The sequence below is a fragment of the Aristolochia californica genome, unplaced genomic scaffold, assembly GCF_029961685.1.
Source record: "Aristolochia californica isolate CCGP_79_NKW_82.1479 unplaced genomic scaffold, dmAriCali1.0.hap1 SCAF_12, whole genome shotgun sequence".
Classification (NCBI taxonomy): domain Eukaryota; kingdom Viridiplantae; phylum Streptophyta; class Magnoliopsida; order Piperales; family Aristolochiaceae; genus Aristolochia; species Aristolochia californica.
Genome location: NW_027181793.1, coordinates 15,427,313 through 15,450,974, shown reverse-complemented (window position 1 = coordinate 15,450,974; position 23,662 = coordinate 15,427,313). Strand labels below are relative to the sequence as shown.

General features: G+C 38.0%; 1 protein-coding gene and 1 pseudogene across 1 annotated transcript in view; one reads left to right on the top strand and one right to left on the bottom strand.

Annotated features, from left to right (window-relative positions):
* The first annotated feature begins 3,324 nt into the window (after window positions 1-3,324).
* Window positions 3,325-18,294, top strand: LOC137946602 (protein CELLULOSE SYNTHASE INTERACTIVE 3-like; annotated as a pseudogene).
* A 3,061-nt stretch (window positions 18,295-21,355) lies between these two features.
* Window positions 21,356-23,662, bottom strand: part of LOC137946203 (replication factor C subunit 3) — a 51,642-nt gene continuing 49,335 nt past the window's right edge. Inside the window, exon 9 of the mRNA XM_068792416.1 lies at window positions 21,356-21,651. Within this exon, the coding sequence (XP_068648517.1) occupies window positions 21,552-21,651 (100 nt within the window). The 3' untranslated portion in view covers window positions 21,356-21,551. The remainder of the gene's footprint in view (window positions 21,652-23,662) is intronic.

Below are 23,662 nucleotides of genomic sequence, written 5' to 3'. Positions count from 1 at the left end.
AAAGGCGGGAGAGTACGGGATTTCTGTGCTCAGAAGTTTTATTGAACAGAGGAAGGTGAGGAATTATTTTGTTGGTATTGAGAACAGAACCATTGTTATTACTGCTGGTGCCATTCTTGGACATCCTGAGATTGAGAGGATGATACAAATTAAAATTGTTGTTGTTGTTGCAGTCTGCATGGTGGTCTCCTTTCACAACTCCCCTCTGAATTTGGAACTTAATGACTAATGTCATCCGAACTGGATTCAAACAGTAGCGGTAGAGATCTCAAAAAACATGGACTTTATGTGTGGGGAGGTGTTTGTTGTACTCTGGGATAGTGAGCAACAGCTTGTGAGGTCTAGATTTTTTAGAAGGAACAACTTGTTGGATTCATGCAAAGCTGGGTTTTGTTCTACGGGAGAAGCATATGTGGAACCATGTGATGATGACCACGTAGAACTAGTTGTGAAGCTATCTAGGACCTTAAAATATGACTGTGTTAGTCCAAATAGTAAAGGTACACTTTGTCGGGTTGTTGAGACTGATACTGATATAGAAATTGTTGAGCCTTCAGGGCTACTTGTACACTTTGTTCGAGGTTGTTGGAAGACAGGACCCAAGGCCACATGACCAAGGAAGACTCACATATCAAAGTGTATTAGAAGATGGGCCAAAACCCATAAAACCAAGGAAGACCCATGAAATCAAGAGAATAGAAGACGGGCCCAAGGACCACAGATAAAGGAAAAGGCCCATAGGCCCATACACATTGATGGCAGGATGGTAAATAAAAGGTCATCTCATAGAGATGACATTTATGTAATTAAGCTAAAGTTCCAAGGTAACCCTAAATTCAGGGGTATTATTATAATATAGTAGTTTTATAAATCTATAAATAGAGCTTCAGGGGGAGGGTAAAGAATAATCAAGTCTATAACCTTTCTTCCTCCAATAATCTCGCAATGGGTTTCTCTCCCTTTTTCTCCATGAGCAAAATTCATGGAATCCTGAAAATCAACATGGTATCAAAGTATTGATTTTCAGGACTCCCATCTATGGTTTTCAGATTCAAAGAAACTGTTATTTTTTTCTTTGCTCATAATTTTTGTTAGTTTTGTTTTACCCGTCATATTATTATTGTTGTTTTTTTCTCTGCTTCGTTAAGTCTGGTTTTGCATCGTTAAGCCTTAGTTTTTTCTGGCATGCTTTATGGCGTGAATATTTTCTACTGGATCAGCACCAGGTATGCTCTCTGGTTGTTGCCGTGATGCCGAGGTTCTGATTTTTGTCGAAGATAACGTTGTCATTGCCAAAGAAAAAAAAATGAAAGAGAGAAGACACGGTTGTTGAGGCTCGCGAAATAGAAGGAGAAGGAGTTTAATTGCTTCTCTGTTCATGCCGTTGCCAAAGGAGTGTTCACCATCGTTACCGAAGAAGAAGAAAGACGTCGGCCACACTCTGTTTTCCGTTGTCGGAGAAGACAACTCTACACTGTTCAAAGACGACGACAGCTTGCGAAAAAAAAACTTTTCTACCCGAGCCATTTACTCCGTCCAAAATACTGTTTCCGGCGAGTTGTCTTCGTCACCAAATCCATTACAGCGTCGGCGTCCGGGAAGAAGATGTACTACTGCTGCATTTTTTTTTCTGTCGTTCTTTGTTCGGCCACTGGGAAAGACGACCCGCCTATGTCGGAGAAGACGAAGACTGGTTGGAAACTTTCCTTCCAAGTTTCGCCACTGTGTCGGGGAAGAAGAGGGTTGGAAACTTTCCTTCCGAGTTTTCGTCTCTTCGCGCGGGGAAGAAGGCTCTGTTTTCCGATTAAAGCTTGTCCTAAGTCAAGGAAATTTATTATTTATGCGCCTAAGTTCGGAACATTTAATTGAGCACTCTATTCTGGTGCAATCAGGACTCGCCCGAGTCAACTCAGCACGCCCGAGTCAAGCCAGTGACCGAGTTCCCAGCTGACCGAGTCAACCTAGACCAACTCGGTTCAGGTCAACTCAGGTCCGGGTCAACCTGACCGGGTCACTTAATTTCTACCTCAGGATGTGTGCCCAAGATTTCGGCACGAGTCAGTAAATTCTTTCTTTGGTTGGATTATTATTTTTGAAGAATTGACAGATTATTCCTTGGTCAGCATATTATTTGGTACAAATACTTGTATTGGATTGTTTCATGGGTCATTTTACAAGGATTATTTTGGTTGTGTTAAATGGGCCCAAACCCATTTCAGCTGCTGCTATTTTGTCTGTTTTGATGAGACATTATTATTGAAGAAGAGGTAGCCTCATACCATTATTTATTTATGTGCCCGTCAAAAATATCAAAATTATTTGTAGTTAGGAGTCCATGACGGAGGAACTTCATCTCCGTAAAAAATATCAAATATATTTGTGGTTGGGAGTCTATGACGGAGGAACTTCATCCCTGTCAAAAATATCAAATTTATTTGTGGTTGGGAATCCATGACGGAGGAACTTCATCCCCGTCAAAAATATCAAAATTTTTGTGGTTGGAAGTCCATGACAGATGAACTTCATCCCCGTCAAAAATATCATTTTTTGTGGTTGGAAGTCCATGACGGAGGAACTTATTATTATATTTATGTTACTTTCCCCCATTAATATTATATATTACTCTACGACTTGAGAGTCGTTGTCATGTGGAGAGACGGTGGTGGAGGTGGACACTTCAGAACAATGTCTTAACGGCTTGGAGTGATTTACTCTCACTCATATTATATCAGTTGGGCCTCATGAACGAGAGCACCAGCGTGAGGGGGAGTGTTGGAAGATGAATGCATATTATACAAAAAAAGATTTTATACATCATTTGCAGTAAGCTGGGAGTTCATGCTGTTCTCTCACCCCCAGCTTGAGGGGAAGTGTTGGAAGACAGGGCTCAAGGCCACACGACCAAGGAAGGCTCACATATCAAAGTGTATTAGAAGATGGGTCCAAGCCTATAAGACCAAGGAAGACCCATGAAACCAAGAGAAATAGAAGACGGGCCCAAGGCCCACAGATCAAGGATAAGGCCCATAGGCCCATATACATTGATGACAGGATGGTAAATAAAGGGTCATCTCATAGAGATGACATTGATGTAATTAAGCTAAAGTTCCAGGGTTAAAACCCTAAGTTCAGCGGTATTATTGTAATATAGTAGTTTCATAAATCTATAAATAGAGCTTCAGGAGGAGGGTAAGGAATAATCAAGTCTATAACCCTTCTTCCTCCAATTTTCTCCCAATGGGTTTCTCTCCCTTTTTCTCCAGGAACTAAATTCATGGAGTCCTGAAAATCAATAGAGGTAGTTCACCAGCAAAACAGAGTGCAATGGAGACTGCTGTAAAATTGCAGGGTGTGTGTCAATTCAAGCAAGCTCAGGATGAAGTGGCAGAATGTGATTGGGAAAATTTACTTTCCAATGTTGTTGATCTTTTGATATTCGATGCATCTTCTCCACTTGCAGCTTGTAGGGTGAAAAATCAGACCGTGGTCGCCCATGAACTTGTGAATTTTTCTGCTCATGGTACTACTCTTCAGCTTGAAGGGATTCGCGAGCAGACCAAAGCAGCTAATAGACAAAGCTTACTTCCATGTACATCAAAGAACAATCATGAGGGTGACTTCGGAGTACTGCAGCACTTTACTTCTTCCGAAAAATTGGAAGGAGCAATCAAGCATCCCTGTGGTAGATGCAACTCCTATGACAAGGCCGAGCACCAGCTGACCATATTGAAGGACCCTAGTGTTCTGTCACTTGTTGTCCAGCGCTTGCAGTCGGGAACAACTGCTGAGCTCATCAACAGGGAAATTTCTAGGAACTTCTTCTGCTATGGGAGGAATATTCAGGGGTCATGGTACAAGATGGATGACAACGTGTATCTGAATTGGATGGATGACAACCACCACATATGCTACTTGGGGAGATGTGGCGACGTTTGGCACTCCTCCCTACCTTCTATCTTGAGGACAAGGTCGATCTCCAGGGGGCTGTAATGTTATGAACCCAACAGCGGGTTGAGTCATGCAGACGTCGTGGCTGAGTCAATTACCCTAGCTGAGTCAGTTACTTAGTCAATTAGTTTACTTTTCAAGTTAAATGCAATGGAGGGGCAAAATTATAATTCTCTCTAGAACCTTGTGGTCATGGGTCCTATTTAAGGGATGACCTGGAATGAAATGGACAAGTCTAATTTCACCCAAAACATAAGATCGACGTTCTCCTCAACGAACCCTAGGATTGGTGTTCTCCTCAATGAACCCAGGGTCTCAAGCTCCCCTTCAAGCTTGATTTGCTTCTCCTTCTTCTTCTTCCCTACGAATCGTCTTGTGGGATTTGGGACCATAAATATATGACTAGATTTTAAAAAGTATTTTTGTTAATATTTGAAAAAAAATTCAGTAAATATTTACAAGAGGTAGAATCAATCCCGATATTATTCAATGACTAGTTTTTTAAACTGGGTTTTGTCCTTTAAATACCTAAGTCTTTTCTCGCCTAAAGTACAACTCCACACACGAATTTTTCGAAGCTCCCTTTTCATCTTCAAGGGTTTCTAAGAGCTTGGATTTTGAAATCTAATATTGGAGTCTCCCACTCAAAATTTAGCTTCAAAGAGTGAAGAATTTCTGCATTTATTTTTACATCCAATGATTTACTTTTCAAAGTAACAAAAGCTTTTATTATCTTTCCTATTAGAACTATTGTTTTCAAATTCAAAACCTCTTTTCAATTAGCATTACTTGAATTTACTTTGATATATTTTCTAGTGTTGGTGATCAATTAATAGTTTCACCTAGAAAGTTGGTTTGACAATATTATTACTTTTCAATTTGGTATCTACCTATTAAGAGGCATATGTAAGCTTGATTGTAAAACAATTAATCCTCATCCATAGGTCATTCAAACTATATTGACTATTTGTAATTTTAAAAGTTCATTTTGTGTCTGGGTGCATGTACCTGGAGTTACTGGCCATAAGTTCCAAGTTGTTTGAGCAAGTGTTGTCATTGAACCTTTCTGGTTCTATGTAGTAGATGTCGTTTCACAAATCATAGTGGAATTTTTAATTGCAGGGCAAGGGCTCCTAGGTAGTGGATAAGCAATCTGAAATAGTGATTATCATTTTACATTAGCATAAATACACCATAAAGTGAACGAATATAAACTATTCTACATTCGTATTTTATCTATATCATATTTAGGAGTAATTAGAGGAAAAACAGAAAACAAAATAGTCTAAAAAGTATTAAACTCTGGATGTCCACAATTATTCATAATTCATATCAAGTATCAAGCAAGAGGGGCTCTCAAATGTATATGTTTTTTTCTTGTTTTGGTCGTGTGTCGTATGTGAAAAGTGAGAGCTTTGAGTCGGTATCTGAAAAATATGCTTGTCTCCTTTCTCTGATTTTCCTCTTTCCATGGTTTTCAAGTGGGTCCTCACGCAACAATGATTTTACTCTTCAGTAGTAACTTAGAAAAAATATTAAGAACAAATCGGCAAAGTTAATTGTGAAAATAGTTGTTTGATTTATTGTGGGTCTTCAATTGTGTAAGTTACCTACAAAAATGATAAGGATATAACTAGATTTTAAAAAGTATTTTTGTTAAATTTTTTAAAATATTTCACTAAATGTTTACAAGAGCTAGGTGCATGACCAATACTGTGCAATGACTAGTTTTTTAAACTGGGTTTTGTTCTATAAATACCCAAGTCTTTTCTAGCCAAAAAAAGATCTCCAAACAAATTTTTCGCAGCTCCCTTTTCATCTTCAGCGGTTTCTAAGAGCCTTGATTTTGAAATCGAATATTGGAATCTCCCACTCAAAATTTAGCTTCTAAGAGTTAACAATTCTTGAATTTATTTTTACATCCACTTATTTACTTTTCAAATTAATAGAAGTTTTTATTATCCTGACTATTAGAACTATTGTTTTCAAATTCAAAACTTCTATTCAGTTAGCATTACTTGAATTTACTTTGATATATATTGTAGTGTTGTTAATCATTTAATAGTTTCACCTAGGAAGTTGGTGTGACTGTATTATTACTTTTCAACTTGGTATCTACCTATTAAGTGGTTGTAAAACAAGTAATCCTCACTCATATGTCATTCAAATTAGATTGACTACTTTTAATTTTAAGTCCATTTTGTGTCTAGGTGCATGTACTTGGAGCTACTAGCCACAAGTTCCAAGGTGTTTGAGTAGGTGTTGTAATTGAACCTTTGTGGTTCTATGTTGTAGATGTCCTTTCACAAATCATAGTGGAATTTTTAATTGCAGGGAAAGGGCTCCTAGGTAGTGGATAAGAAATCTGGAATATTGATTATCATTTTAAATTGGCATAAATACACCTTAAAATAAATGAATATAAACTATTTTACATTCATATTTCATCTATGTCATATTTCGGAGTAAATAGAGGGAAAACAAAAAAACAAAATAGTCTAAAAGTATTAAACTATGGATATCCACAAGTATTCATAATTCATATCAAGTATCAAGCAAGATGGGCTCTCAAATGTATATGTTTTGTCTTGTTTTGGTTGTGTGTCACGTGTGAAGAGTGAGAAATCTAAGTTGGCATAAAAAAAGATGCTTAAGTCTCCTTACTCTAATTGTCCTCTTTCCATGGTTTTGAAGTGGGTCCTTAGGAAACAAAGATTTCACTCTTGAGGGCAAAGTTAATTGTGCAAATAGTAGTTGGATATATTGTAGGTCTTCAATTTGTGTAAGTGACCTACAAAAATGATAAGGATATTACTAGCTTTTAAAAAAGTATTTTTCTTAATTTTTGTAAAACTTGTGACTAAATTTTTATGAGAGCTAGAAACAAGTCAGATATTGTGCAATGTCTTGTTTTTTAAACTGGGTTTTCCCTATAAATACCTAAGGCTTTTCTAGCCTAAATAACAACTCCACACATGAATTTTTAGAAGCTTCCTTTTCATCTTAGGGGTTTCTAAGAGCCTGGATTTCGAAATCTAATATTTGAGGCACCCACTCAAAATTTATCTTCAAAGAGCTTAGAATTCTTGCATTTATTTTTACACCCACTGATAACTTTTCAAAGTAACATAAGTTTCGATTATCCTTACTATAAGAACTATTGTTTTCAAGTTCAAAACTTTTATTCAGTTAGCATTACTTGAATTTGCTTTGATATCTATTCTGGTGTTGTTGATCATTTAATAGTTTCACCTCGTAAGTTGGTGTGACAGTATTTTTACTTTTCAATTTGGTCTCTAACTATTAAGAGGTATCTGGAAGCTTGATTGTAAAACAAGTAATCCTCACTCATAGGTCATTCAAATTAGATTGACTATTTGTAATTTTAAAAGTCCATTTTGTGTCTGGGTGCATGTCCCGGGAGCTACTTGCCATAAGTTCCAAGGTGTTTGATCAGGTGTTGTAATTGAACCTTCTATATTGTTTGACAAATCATAGTGGAATTTTTAATTCTAAGGCAGTGGCTTCTAAGTAGTGTAGAAGCAATCTGTAATAATGATTATCATTTTACATTGGCATAAATACACTTTAAAATGAACGAATATAAACTATTCTACATCCGTATTCCATCTATATCATATTTAGGAGTAAATAGAGGGAAAATAAAATAGTCTAGAAGATATTAAACTATCGATGTCAACAAGTATTCATAATTCATATCAAGTATCACCAAGAGGGGCTCACAAAGTACATGTTTTGTCTTGTTTTGGTCGTGTGTCGAGTGTGATAAGTGAGAAATCTGAGTCAGTATTTGAAAAAGATGTTTGTCTCTTTATTATCGATTATCCTCTTTCTATAGTTTTCTAGTGGGTCCTCAGGGGTTTCACTCTTTAGTAGTAACTGAATAAAAATATTAAGAACAATTCGGCAAAGTTAATTATGCATTGTCCAAGAGTTGAACTACTTTCTGGGCCTTGTAGTAGCCAATAAAAAAAAAAAAAAGGGGGAGTTTATACTATCCAGCTCATCAACTTTTAAATCTTATAAAATATTTTTTTTATTTTTTAAATAATTATATTTGATCTTTGAACGAAAATATTTATAAAGCAATAGAGGGAAAACCGAGAGGGGGGAATGAGTGAACTTTTAAATCTCATAAAATATTTTTTTATTTTTTTAAATAATTATATTTGATCTTCGAACGAAAATGTTTATAAAGCAATAGAGGGAAAGCCGAGAGGGGGGAATGAGTGATCTTCAAACGGCATAAAAGCGTATAATACTCCAACTGCTAATAAACGTTTTTTCAAATAAAAAGATAATACTGGTTTTTGGTTTTGTCTGGTTGATTGGGTGGTGGGAGGTATTTATGAGTTCTAACGGTACCTTAATCCCTGAACTTATCAGTAGAAGAACCGTTTTGAATGCTAGTTAATGGACTCATAATCAATCATTAAGAACATAATGACAGGGGAAAGAAGGAGCAGAAAAAACTGAGAAAAAGAGGCTTCGTTGATGTGAATGCCCAGAAATTGGTCCTTTCGCCAACACCTTTCTTCCCATTTGTCCAATGCCGTCGCCCGTTTTCCTTGAAGGAGATAAACGAAGCAGTGAAAAATTTCCATGGCCACCACATCACATACCAGCTGGAATTAATACGCAAATCTCGCGGCACATTTCTAGATCTTGAGGTGCAACATTAGAAAATTCTTCTCTTTTCCGATTTCTGGCGTTTTTTCGGTGTAATCCGATCATTTCAGCTTTAGCTTCCGATTGGGCACTGGAGGAAATCCGCTTCCTCATTCCGGTTGTTCGTGCTCTGTCAGTTGACTTCGATCCCTTTGGGGACTTGGATTCCCCTAGAGTGGTCGATGTCGAGGAACTAGAAGGGAACTTGCTGTAACTTTGAAGAGAGAGTTATTGGGCATTTGCATTTTTGCCTGGGTATGTGTAACTGTTTCTAGTTTCTGTAGATTAAGTGTAGTTAGCAATTTATCTGAAAATTGAATTTCCTTTTTCCCTTCTTGTTGTTGTTGTTTTTCTTAGGGTACGTCTGAGTTTTGATCTGTAGAGATATGCTACATTTGCTTTAGAGGTAGCTTCTTCATTGTCAAGTCCAGGGGATTGAAATCTGTCAAAGACTCGCTTTATTTAATAAAAAATTTCAGTATAAATTTGGCGCTTGTAAGCTTGGCCGCTCTAGTCTTTTTTCTTTTGGAATATATACATTCTTTTCCTAAGTTACAATTTGCGCGTCAGAATCCAGATGCTCTCCCTAGTCTGTTTTTTTTTTTGTTTTAAATATTAAACCTTTATATTCAATTGGTTGTTATTTTGATCTGCAAGTTACCATTGGTGTACATGTCAAAACCTCCCTCCCCTGAATCTCGCGAATCCATATCTTCATCCTCTTCTCGATCTAGGTAACCTAGGTCCCGTTGAGCTGTCATATGTAGTCTACAATATTTTTCCTTCTTGAAACACCACTTACTGATTCAAATGATTTATGTCTTGAAAAAGAGAAAGAAGAAAAAATACTAAGAGTATTGTATTTGCTATTGTAGTAGCAAATTGGTGTTCTTTACTCTTAAAAGAAGTCCTCTGGTTATCGATCTAAGCTGCTACTCAATCATTCACCATTTTCAACTGTTTAAGAGTAAAATCAAATAGTGACAGAAATTTCTATGTAACTTTATAGGGAATCAAATGGAACAAAAGAGATGGATGACCAAGAGAATACAATGGCAACTGTTGCTCACTTTATGGAACAGTTGCATGCAAATATGAACTCCCCCCATGAAAAGGAGCTGATCACAGCTCGTTTACTCGGCCTTGCTCCAGCCAGAAAAGATGCTAGAAATCTTATTGGATCTCACTCCCAGGCAATGCCATTGTTCATATCTATTCTCCGGAGTGGGACCTCCATTGCTAAAGTTAATGTTGCCATGACCTTAAGCGTATTGTGTGAAGAAGAAGACTTACGACTGAGGGTACTCTTGGGTGGATGCATACCTCCTTTGCTCTCTCTATTAAAATCTGATCAAACTGATGCCAGGAAGGCTGCTGCAGAGGCCATCTATGAGGTTTCTTCTGGTGGGTTATCTGAAGATCATGTTGGAATGAAGATATTTGTCACTGAGGGTGTGGTGCCAACCTGTGGGAGCAGCTCAATCCAAAGGTCCAACAAGACAAAGTGGTTGAAGGATTTGTAACAGGAGCCTTGAGGAACCTTTGTAGTAATAAGGATGGATATTTGCAGGCCACCCTTGAAGCTGGAGGAGTGGATATTATTGTCGATCTCTTGTCTTCTGATAATTCAGTTGCTCAGTCAAATGCTGCCTCCCACTTGGCTTGTTTAATACTGGCTTTTAGTGATAGTATTCCCACAGCTATTGATGCCGGGGCTGTCAATGCACTTCTCCACCTAGTGGGCCAGGAAAATGATATTTCTGTTCGTGCAAGTGCAGCTGATGCTTTGGAGAGTCTTTCTTCCAAGTTATCTCAAGCTAAGAAAGCTGTGGTGGATGCAAATGGAATTCCTGTTTTGCTAGGTGCAGTAGTTGCACCTTCTAAAGAATGTATGCAGGGCGAATCTGCTGAAGCTCTTCAGGGTCATGCGATGCGTGCTTTAGCCAACATTTGTGGGGGAATTTCGGAGCTAATTATGTATCTTGGAGAATTATCTCAAGCTCCTAGGTTACTTGCTCCAGTTGCTGATATAATTGGAGCGGTTGCATATTCATTAATGGTTTATGAAATGTTCTTCAACAGAGAGGAGGCCTTTAACGCGATAAAGATAGAGGATATCCTAGTAATGATTTTGAAGCCTCGAGACAATAAGCATATTCATGATAGTGTGCTTGAGGCTCTTGCAAGCCTCTATGGCAATCAATATCTTTCAAGGTATCTTGATCATGCAGAAGCTAAACGGATTCTTATTGGGTTGATAATCATGGCCGGTGGGGATGTGCAGGAGCAGCTAGTAAACTCATTTATAAGATTATGCTGCGATCGGGTTGGGCTTTGGGAAGCACTAGGGAAAAGAGAAGGAATTCAGTTGCTAATTTCATTACTTGGGCTATCAGGTGAACAACATCAAGAATATGCTGTTGTTGGTGATCTTGTCGGACCATGTTGATGACTCCAAATGGGCAATTACAGCTGCAGGTGGGATCCCTCCTTTGGTACAATTGTTAGAGTTGGGATCTCAACACGCATGAGAGGATGCTGTACATGTACTGTGGAACTTATGCTGCCACAGTGAAGATATTCGTGCATGTGTGGAGAGTGCAGTTGCAGTCCCTGCTCTCCTTTGGCTTCTTAAAAGTGGGGGCTCTAAGGGACAAAAGGCTTCAGCAAAGGCTCTTATGAAGCTTATCCAATCTGCATACTCTGCCACTGTGAACCAACTTTTAGCTCTGCTCCTGGGAGATATTCCTAGATTGAAAGCTTATACTATTTCTGTTCTGGGGCATGTGCTTACAATGGCTTCTCAAAAGGACTTAGTACAGAAAGGAGGCTTGGCAAATAAAGGGCTGAGATCTCTGGTTCAGGTTCTTAACTCCTCAAATGAAGACACTCAAGAACATGCAGCTTCTGTCTTGGCTGATCTATTCAGCACAAGGCAAGATATCTGTGACAGCCTAGCAACTGATGAGATTGTTCATCCATGCATGAAACTTTTGACCAGCAAAACTCAGGTTATTGCAACCCAATCTGCTCGGGCCTTGGGAGCTTTATCCCGCTCTGCAAAGGTTAAGACAGCTTGTAAGATGCCTTATATTGCTGAAGGTGATGTCAAACCCTTAATCAAGCTGGCAAAGACTTCTTCCACGAATGCAGCTGAGACTGCTGTTGCTGCCTTGGCTAATCTTCTTTCAGACCCACAAATAGCTGGAGAAGCTCTTGGTGAGGATGTGGTCTCTGCTTTGACAAGAGTTTTAGAAAAGAATGGCGAAGGTTATCTCGAAGGTAAGAAGAATGCTTCACGAGCTCTTCATCAATTACTGAACTATTTTCCTGTGGGTGAAGTGCTTACAGAAAATGTTCAGTGCCAATTTGCAGTCCTGGCACAGGTTGACTCTTTAAATGTCATGCACATGGAAGGAACAGATTCATCTGATGCTTTGGAAGTGCTTTCCCTTTTGGTCAAAACAAAGCAAAGTATGAACTTCACATACCCTCCTTGGACTGCCATTTCTGAAGTTCCATCAAGCATGGAGCCTCTAGTTCGTTGCCTCGCTGGTGGGACCCATCCAGCTCAAGAAAAGGCTATAGAAATTCTTTCTCGGTTATGTGGTGAACATCCAGTCCTACTAGGTGACCTCTTGGTTGGGCACCCTGGCTGTATTGCATCTCTTGTTAGTAGGGTTATGAGTTCCTCAAGTTCAGAGGTGAGAGTTGGTGGGGCTGCCCTGCTAGTCTGTGTAGTAAAAGAACACAGACAGAGGACAATAGATGCGCTTGATGAGTCAGGATTTTTGAAGCAGCTGATTTATGCCCTATTAGATATGGTGAAGCACCATTCAAATTCCAGAGATTCAGAAATGGAAGTTGGAACCAGAAGAGGGTTTAGGGAGAAAAGTCTATACCTTCTTGAAGGGGATGGGGTTCCTGACCCTGCAACCGTTCTTGGGGGAACTGTTGCCTTGTGGCTGCTATCACTTATTTCTTCTTCACATCAGAAGATCAAAATTACTGTCATGGAAGCTGGTGGGCTTGAGGTCTTATCTGAAAGGTTTGCTAATTATGCTCTTGGTCCACAGGTACCGGAGGTGTTTGCTTATTTTGCCTTTTTTTGTTTCAAATTACATCACGCCTGGTCTTTAAAGCTTTGGCCCTCCTCATAGATTCCTTTTTCTAAGATAGAATGAAACAGCCTGAAACTGCATGCCTTAGTCTATTCTTGGTAATTTTTTTTTTTTTTTTTTTTGCATTGCTATCATTATTGTTATCATAATTTTAGTCGCGTTAATGGATTATTATTTTCTATTGTCATATGAGCAGACACATTAACATAGACAAAAACCAGACAGGATGAAATATATAATTTTTCACTTTTAGAAACTCCATGGAGTCTTCAGCTAGGATGTTGCAGCACTTCTGTTTGAATGGTATCTGCCCCTCAATTGAAATGTGTTCTTCTCCCAACAGTGGTTCAACAATGTTTGCAGATCAACTCTAAGTGGCATTTTGTTATGCTGCTTTCACTATTTTCTCTCTATACATCTGTTATAATTATATGGCAAGAAAATAAGAAGGACAGATTCCCTGCATAGATATAGTTTGTTTGTTAGCATTTCTATAAGAGAGGTGAATTACAGGATTTTACTGTAGCAATTACTCACTTTATGTGGTTGGAGGGCTCCAATTGTTCATTACTTCTATGTGTTTCATAATAACATATCACTCACACACACACACACATACACATCTATTGGTTCTGAACCTGAGTGTTTTTTTTTTTTGGATAACAGGCAGAATTTGAAGACACAGAAGGAACATGGATTAGTGCACTCCTCTTGGCCATTCTTTTTGCACATCATGATGTGCAGTTATCGCCTGTTACCATGCAAATAATACCTTCTCTTGCTTTCTTACTCAAATTTGATGAAATTATTGACAGATACTTTGCTGCTCAAGTCATGGCAAGCCTTGTTTCTCACAGAAAAAAAGCAATTCTTCTTGCTATTGCAAATTCAGGGGCAGTGGGAGGGCTCATACCCCTTCTGAGCAATGTAGAAGCGGATATGTCTAACCATATACAGTTATCTGAAGAATTCTCTTTGGTTCAAAACCCTGACCAATTTGTCTTGGAAACTCTTTTTGAAATTGAAGATGTGAGAGTGGGTTCAACTGCATGGAACTCTATACCTCTTCTTGTGGATCTTCTGATACCAATGTCAGATAGGCCTGGAGCGCCACCAATTGCTCTTCGACTTCTAATTCAGTTAGCCGAAGGAAATGATGCAAACAAACTCACCATGGCAGAAGCTGGGGCTCTTGATGCTTTGACCAAGTATTTGTCTTTGAGCCCACAAGATTCAACTGAAGCAATGATATCAGAGCTTTTAAGAATCTTATTCAGCAACTCAAATCTGCTTCACCATGAAGCATCGCTTAGTTCTCTGAAACAACTTGTAGCAGTACTGCATCTGGGGTCAAGAAGTGCCAGGTATAGTGCAGTATGTGCCCTAAATGAGCTTTTTGAAGCAGAAAATATCAGAGATACTGAAATGGCCAGGCAAGCCATTCAACCATTGGTTGATATGCTAAATGCAGGATCTGAGAGGGAGCAACAGGCTGCACTAGTTGCTCTGATCAAGTTGTCTTCTGGAAATGCTTCGAAGTCAATCACTTTGGCTGATGCGGAGGGAAACCCACTGGATAGCCTTTATAAGATATTGTCATCGAATTCTTCTTTGGAACTAAAAAGAAATGCTGCCCAACTCTGCTACCTTCTGTTTGATAACTTGAAGATAAGATCAGCCCCACTTGCATCAGAATTTATTGTGCCTCTTTATCTGTCTAATTGGGTCTGAGTCAAATGAGTTGGTGGAATCTAGTGTGCGAGCTTTTGAAAGACTACTGGATGACGAACAACATGCAGAGACTGCATCACATTATGAGGTGGTGGACCTTCTTGTTGGAATGGTTAGAGGGTCAAACCATTTACATACAGAGGCCAGTGTCAATTCCCTTATAAAGTTCGGAAAAGATCGACCACACTGCAAACTGGACATGGTCAAAGCAGGGGTCATTGATGATGCCCTTGAAATGCTTCCTTTGATGCATGGTTCTGTTTGTTCCTCAATTGCAGAATTACTTCGTATATTAACAAACAATAGTGGCATAGCCAAAAGCTCAGCTGTTGCTAAAGTGGTGGAACCCCTTTTCCTTGTGTTGCAACGGCCAGATTTCAGTTTGTGGGGCCAGCAGAGTGCCTTGCAAGCCCTTGTAAATATTTTGGAGAAACCCAGAGTCTCACAACATTGAAGCTCATTCATAGCCAAGCGATTGAACCATTAATATCTTTTCTTGAATCTCCATCTCAAGCTATCTAACTAGGCACTGAAATTTTGTCACATCTTTTAGAACAAGAGCACTTCCAACAAGATATTACCACAAAAAAATGCAGTTGTTCCTCTTGTAAGGCTATTAGGGATTGGGATACTGTAAAATTTTGTTCTCTCTCGTTTTATCAATACATCTTTATCAAAAAAAAAAAAAAAAAAAATGGGATTGGGATACTGAGTTTGCAGCAAACAGCAATAAAAGCACTGGAGAGTATCTCCACAAGTTGGCCTAAGGCAGTTGCTGATGCCGGTGGGATATTTGAACTCTCTAAGGTCATCATCCAGGAGAACCCACAACCACCTCACTCCCTGTGCGAGTCTGCTGCCCTTGTCCTCTCCAATGTGTTGCAATTTAATTCTGACTATTACTTTAAAGTTCCTTCGGTGGTTCTTGTTAGAATGTTACATTCAGGCTCAGAGAGCACCATTTCAGTAGCCCTGGCAGCCCTGATTGTTCAAGAAAGAGGTGATACTTCCTGTGCTGTCCTGATGGCTGAAGCTGGTGCTATTGATGCATTAATTGAACTCATGCAATCCCACCAATGTGAAGAAGCTGGTGGGAGACTACTGGAGGCCTTATTTAACAATGTTAGTGTCAGGGAAATGAAAGTCTCCAGATATACTATTGCACCTTTATCCCAGTATCTGTTGGACCCCCTAACCAGGTCCCAACCTGCCAGGTTATTGGCAGCCCTTGCCCTTGGTGATCTTTTCCAACACGAGGGATTAGCAAGAGCCTCTGATTCAGTATCTGCATGTAGAGCGCTAGTTAGTTTGCTTGAGGGTCAACCTATGGAGGAAATGAAGATGGTGGCAATTTGTGCTTTGCAGAATCTGGTCATGCACAGTCGGACAAATAGGCGAGCTGTGGCAGAAGCCGGAGGCATTTTGGTAATTCAGGAGTTCTTACTTTCTCCAAATTCAGAGGTTTCCAGGCAGGCTGCTTTGTTGATCAAGTTTCTTTTCTCAAACCACTCTTCAAGAGTATGTATCAAATGAGCTGATCAGGTCTCTTACAGGTATGTTGACTGGAATTATGACACTTTCCACTTTAGACCCATAAACTAGATAGAGTTTATTTTGAAGGAAGCTATTGGAGAGTTGGAAGAAACTTTCAATTACTTTTTTTTTTGTACTTTGTCTGTGAGTTTTGTGTTATGCATTGGATTGTCAATCCAATTGTCAAAGGCACATTCAACACTTTCATGTAGCATATATACCTAAATGCACCACAGAAATAGACACATACAGAGCTAAAAAGTTGCAAAAATCATTCACAACCCACAACCATATCATTTATTAGATGAAAAAGGCGAAATTCTCTCTTCAGAAACATATTATGTCTTTATTAGATGTTTTAATGTGTGCCGCACATATCTGATGTGGAACCTTGCTCCACCGGAACCTGCTAGTTTATTCTGGGGCCTTTATGCAAGTTCAGTGTCATCTTTTTGAAGTTATGCTTTTAGTTAATTAACAAAAATAGGTTATAGCTACCCTTCTCATAATGGATTGGGATTTGGATTACTCATCTTGTCGGCTTGTCTTGCAGCTGCTTTGGAGAAGGAGTTGTCGGCCACAGCAACCATCAATGAAGAAGTTCTAAGAACAATAAATGTGATATTTATGAACTTTTTCAAGTTGCATATGTCAGAAGCCACCACATTATGTATCCCACACTTGGTGGGGGCCCTTAAAGCTGGTAGTGAGGTAGCCCAGGAATCTGTATTGGACACACTATGCTTGTTGAAACAGTCTTGGTCCACCATGCCCATAGATATTGCTAAAAATGATCGCTGCTGAAGCTATCCCAATTCTCCAGTTACTAATAAGAACCTGCTCACCAAGTTTACATGAAAGGGCTGAAAGTTTATTGCACTGCTTACTAGGGTGTTTGACAGTCACAATTAAGCGCGGGAATAACTTGAAGCAAACCATGGGAAGCACAAATTCTTTTTGCCTGTTGACAATAGGGAACGGACCACCACGGCAGACAAAGGTAAAAAGCTGCATGTGGATCTGATACTTATTAAGCATTGTATTTTTTATGCAATTTCAGATTCACTTAATCAATTCTTACCAAGCATCTCCAATGTGTATTTCTCAGCATCAAAGAAAGCCTTCAACTGTGCTGTTGACATTTATGACGATCTGTTAATGGTTTTTTCTTCTTTTCTGATGTTCAAAACATATCTTTTCTGTGACTCCAAAAGAACTTGTCAATAACTTTTGTCGGAGTCAGGATCTGGATGGTCCTCATAACATTACTCGGAGACCCGAAGAAGTTAAAAGCATGTACTTGAGTATTGAACTGTGGCATACAAGACTCAGGGGAGGCTTCTATTACCTAATATGCATGTAACTTCCACCTACTGACATTTATCTACAACAAGAACTAGTTTGATGCATCTTGATTTGGTATTTGTCATTCACATCAATTCTGAACTGGACGCTCTGTTTCAGGTGGTGAGTCACAGCACTTCTCCAGAATGGAAGGAGGGCTTTACATGGGCATTTGATGTACCACCTAAGGGGCAAAAGCTTCACATCCTCTGCAAGAGCAAAAATACATTTGGAAAAGTATGTTAAGATACGAGTGCACCTGATTTTGATTCCTAAGCTTGGTGTGTTACCTGGGCTATAATTTTCTTCATCTAACACGATCAGTTGACCCACATTAATATTATCTTTCAGACAACTCTTGGAAGGGTGACAATTCAAATAGACAAAGTTGTAACAGAAGGTGTGTACAGTGGCTTCTTCAGCCTTAACCATGATGGCAACAAGGGCGGGTCATCTCGCACCCTTGAAATTGAGATTGTGTGGTCCAATAGAATATCAAATGAGAGTGTTTGAATTGATTCTCATGGTTGGGTATTTAAATCCCAGCAAAAATCCATTGTTCCTCTCTCCCTGAGTTCTACTCAAAAGGTAAATTGCACGAGACAGGACCACGTAATATGATCCTTCACACGGTATAGTCAACTTCTACTACTTTGGTGTAAGTTGCTTGTGTTGTGAGCTCCAGTTTTGTAGGTACGGAGATGGTAAATGTGTTAATTCTTCTGAGAGTGCTGAGTTCAGGAAGCTGGGTTAGGGAAGAGGAAGGATTGTAACTTTGTACAGATGACTCTGTAGGTTGTACCATTGCTCAGGTTCTTTGTAATGGCCTCCAGGAACTGCTGGGGCCAGTGTGGCTTTTATACGTTTCTCTATATTGATTAATTTGTTCAAGTGTATTCAATATAAAATTTCTAACGAAGATTCCGTGATGTAGTAGATGCAGCAATATCAAAAATAGAAGAAAAGAGTGATTACAAAAGCAACTTCAGTTATGCGGTTTCCTGGTCTTCTTTCAGCAAGGTAACCTTTTATCAGTAATAAATCACTTGCACATACAACTTTGGATTCTTTGGGTGTGGAAAGATTTAGGCGCAGTAGGTGAAGCATATGTTGAAACTTAGGACTTAGGATTCCATGATGTATAATTATACTAGAAGAGGAATTGAGGGGCGAGAAGAAGATGTAGAATTGTGTTTTAGGAGAAGAGGAAGAGTGACGAATTTAGAAAATAGAGGAGGAAACATAAACTAATTACATCAATAACACTAACACTCCAACATATCCATATCTTCCAACAGCATGCAACTAATTCTCGTGTACAGGTCTTCCAAATACCAGGGGATGCAGTAGGTGCCAAGCATTGTTTAAATTATGAGTTGTTCATCCCTAGAATTTACAAAGGCTCTTTTGCTTCTGTTTTTGTTGGTCCATTTTGATTTTTAGTATGCACACTTTAATTGTTCTTTATCTAAATTTTTTTTATCTTTTTTTTAATCTTCTGTATTCATGAAAACATTGAAATCTATAAAAAATATATATTAGGAACAACAAATGTATTATATATAAAATATTTCAAAAATAAAAATAAATCATGATTGTACATTATTTTTTTGTTATGAATGATACTTGTTCTTATAAAGAACTTTTCAAAAAATAAAAAGGTATTGCAATATAACATAATAAAAATAAAAATTCATTGATTCTAATATAACACATTGAAAACCTGTTTCACACCTCACAATAAGTTGAATAATGGATCAAAAATAATTTTTAAAAAAATTGATTTTATACCTTGTACCAGTAGTTATTCCATCATTGCCACTTCAAAGATTTTGACACCAGAATTGGCTTTAATTCTTTTGACTAATCAAATGCATTTCCTTATTAGCATTTGATGTTTCATACTATCATGTGTTTTGGTCTTATGTCAAACATGTAGTAGATAGCTAATAAATATTCATAAATAGTTGAACTTTTTTTCTTGAAAAAAGTCAATTATATTATAAGAATACTAATAACATAATGTTGCTCTAATGATCCCCATGAAGTTAATCTAATGATAGCAAACAATTTAGAACTAATAGAGAAATTAAAACTAACAATTTGGGCAGAAGAAGATTTGAAAAGAAATTTGGTGACTCACTCGTTTGAAAGACCCATGCGCAACCAATTGATGCAATGAAGTATTTCGAAAGAGCTAAGTATCCGAGAATGTTCTTTAAAATTCAAGGTATACTAGATATTTTACATGTTGGACTTGGTTCTGTTGATTTTGAAATCAATTGTCTTTAGTATTGTTTTGATTGTGAGTTTATTGTTGGCATGAAAAGACCTGTTCAATTAACTTTGATTGTAATAAACACTAAAAGATTAATTATAAAATTTAAATGAACAATGTGGATAGAAACAATACTTGGAAAGAAAGTCGATAGTACATCAGTTTGACCAAGTTGGAAGAGTCAATGGTCATACTGGCAAAATGAGAGACCGAAATCTATCAAATTATTTATCTAAATAAAATATATATTTTATAAAAAGAATTTATACTTGGATGAAAGGTATTTAAGTCTAGTTTCAGAAAGAGAAAATTTTATATCAATTCGATCTATATTTAATAATATATTTACATTGGAAGACTATAGATTATTCTACATCTACGAACTTTAATTGTCATGGAATAAGATGGAGTCAAGGAGGACAAACAGAAACCAGTACACGATGTTAGCTTTTGAGTTTGTCTCATATGTTCTTCCAGATAATCCAATGTTTTTGTTCTATTGGTCGCTAGTGGTTTCATATTTGAGATGTGTTGGTTGTTGCTGCACGAAGAATCCTTGAACGGTAGAAGACAAGTTCTAATAATCGTTGTTGCTACTGCACGAAGAATGCTTGAACTGCAGAAGACATGTCTAGACAGACATTGACCAAGCAGGTCTTGTTGCTGCATAATCACATTACGGCTATTGAGAATAGCTAACCAAGCTGGTCACATTGCTACATAATCAGTAAATCAATATATTAGTAGAGTTTTCTTGCCAAGTTTGTCTCAGTAAATCGTTGTTGCATAAGCACATTGATGCTGTTTGTAAATCAATAACTAAATGGTGTCATGCATTAATCTTCAGCAACTTGCCATTACTTTCATGTTGAGGATATGAAGAGGCCAGGGCCCATTCTGCAGGTCTCATTACTGCTATTGTTGGTAGCACAAGAGTTCAGCAAGTCAGCTTAATCCTTGAGCTGCATAGTTTGCTGATTTATACTTGAATTTGGTGGGATTTTTATTGAATCTGGAAGTATGACTCGGTTTTCTATTTCCGGCTGAATTATTATCTTAGATTATTACTCGGTTCCAATATATCATTTTGTGCAACTTCCTTATTTACTGATGGATTTGCAACGGATTATTTCATGTGTCCTTATTACTCTTAAGAATTTTCATTACTTACCAGTTATCTATTATTATACTACTGTAAATTTGGTACATACTACTTAGACATTAACCCATTTCAGTTGTAGCTATTATCTCTTTTAGATGGAAGGATTTTTCAGTTGTTGATTTTTAATTATTATAATGGATGACGAAAACCAATGTGATCCTAAAAATATTATCTTCTAGATGATTACCCGTTATTACCCTTAATTAATATTTATTTCTCCTACCACTTAAAAATCAAAAATCAGTATCCCATGGAAGGACACTGGTGATGGAGTATGGATGGAAGAGGGAAACTTATCATCTCAACTAAGAAAGAAAAACGTGACAAAAAGGGGCCAAATAGTAAGGCCAATTTTTTAACATTTTAAACCTAGCATTAATTATAAGGACGACCATTTTACTATTACACAAGAAATTCCGTAGACCATATCACAAATTTGGCTTTATCTAAAAAGACTAAAAATCACCATTAAGAGAAAGGTAAAAATTGCGCTCTAAAGGTTCTGTTCGCACAATTGTTTCAGCAACCACACAAACCAATGCAGCACAAACTCAGGTTTCATGAACGTGGATGTAATATTCTGAATATATATGTATGAAGTCAGTCAAAAGAAGAAAATTAAATGAAAGACAGTTAGCTCCACATCTCTTGGTAAAATTTGAACAATTATAAGTTTGGACAATTTAGTACAATTTGAACAAAATATAAGTTACATTTACAAAGGCAGGGTGGTAGGAAAAACGGATCACTTAGTTGCAGCAACCAGAGCAGTTCGAGCACGTGTAAAACCACTGACAAGTGCTCCAAGCTGCAGCTTATCATTACATCCAAAGCTCAGTCTATACCTGCATATTCAAGCCAAGGTCGTATATTAACATTGAGAGAAGCACGAACATGTGAAACAGATTAAATAAATTACTACTGAGGCGTCTGAAATGATATGACTACTTGGGCATCTGAAAATTTTCCCAAATGTGTTCTGAGCCTACTGTTGTTGTGCTCTATAAATTTCTTCCTCACGGAGAAATTCAGGAATTAAACTTGTTGTTTTCAAATAGTAGTTGAAACTCTAAACCAAGCAGGTGACACTTGAACTCCTCACTACAGGGTGATACAGGGAAAACATGTTAAACTACAATAGTTTGAGATTGATCTTGTGAAGGCAAAATTTTCCTAGCTTCTTTGGTGATCATCATCCTGTGGAGTTTCCTTTATCTGAGTTGAAGTTCCCTTGGGCCAACCAGCAATCTCTTCTTATTCTGTCAAGCTGGATGCTTTCTTGCTTCTGATTGGTTGAATATCTTTGCCAACTCTTGTACCAATACTAGCTTATCCGAAGCCAATGTCTGACAACCATAATGATTGGGACACTGTCCCTTCCAATTTGGGGCTGTGATATGAGGATTAGGGCCTCCGATTGTGCCCCTTTATTTGGAAGGTTTTTTCCACTATTAGTTCTCCTCTTCTTAACTTCTCCTCGCAAGCTCAAGCAATTTAAAGTGCAAGATCAAGTACCCTGCAAGCTTCTGGAATCTGAAGTGGACAGGAGAGAACTCACCAGAAGAGTGATGAGTGCACATTCTATTGCCTGGATCTCTATGGAATGACACTTGCCCATGTGATTTCTGCCCAATTAGTTTGCTTTCCAGCTCTTATAAATTAATTCCTAAATAAAAGTTCATAAAGGACCTCCTCCCTCTTTTAAGGAACAACCAAATTGCATTTATGTGAACAAGACAAACTGTTGAATTTGCCTTCATTGCCCTTCGTTCTTCGAAACAGCTTCACTACCCATGAATTGTTACTCTCTACACTGTACTGGCCACATCAGACATGGAAAAGCCTTTCTTTGACTCAGGTGGCCATCCTTGGCCTTTATTGAGCTTTGTCAATTCCTTTTTTTACGAAGAAGAATAAGAATTGGCAAAGTTGTCTCCCTACAACCTCTGTTTTCATTAATGGTTCAGTTCAAGAGGCCTCAGACACCTCGATCCTCACTCTCCATGGTCTCCAATATTTCTGTTAGGCACTTGCTGTCATCTTTTATTAGCCCAAAGAGTGGGAGGATTGTCGTTCTCCTTTTCACCCTCCCAGGTTTCTTATCTCAGGATCTTCTTCTAATTAGTAAATGACACTATTTGTCATTAATAAATTCTGAAAAAATTACCAAATTCAAAAGTCTACTGCCAAGCTTAAGCCTCGAGTCATATAAATGCCATACAAATTTATGCAAGTGGTAACCTCCACATATTCTGGCAAAATTTGTGTGGAAGATAGGCCCCTTGTTGAAATCTTTTCACAAGCATGCTGAAAGTTTAGTTTAGAAATCTCTGCTCATTTTGGAAGGTAAAGTTTGACCTTGAAACCTTAATTTGAGGACGTCTCATGTCATGGTTAAACATTGGAGTTGATTCATTTCCTTTAAAAACTTGCAAATATTAGTATGAAAAGAATGGGAGATGACATATTGGCTTGAAGGAGAAGCTTCTCCAATTCTAATACATTTACACTCCTTTATATAATTTTTTTCTGTCATTTTTTAGTATTTTTATCAGTTTACATTAGCCAAATATGCCATAGGGGGCTCATGTAAAGGGTGATCTTTTTTACAAGAGAAGTGAGAGGAATATTGCACTTGTCTGGCCAACCTGTCTGGCAGACAAAATCTCGCACAATTGCTGTGTTCAGATTTTAGGAGACTTGGTACTTCTCAAATTGGTAGATATCCATCTTTCTCAATTTGTTACACTCATTTTTGTCTCTATTTATCCTTTGTTTCTCACTATTAAAGAAATGTATCAACTGGTACAGAGAAGTCAACTTGCGACCTAAGGGGATTCGCTTATCCCCGAGAAG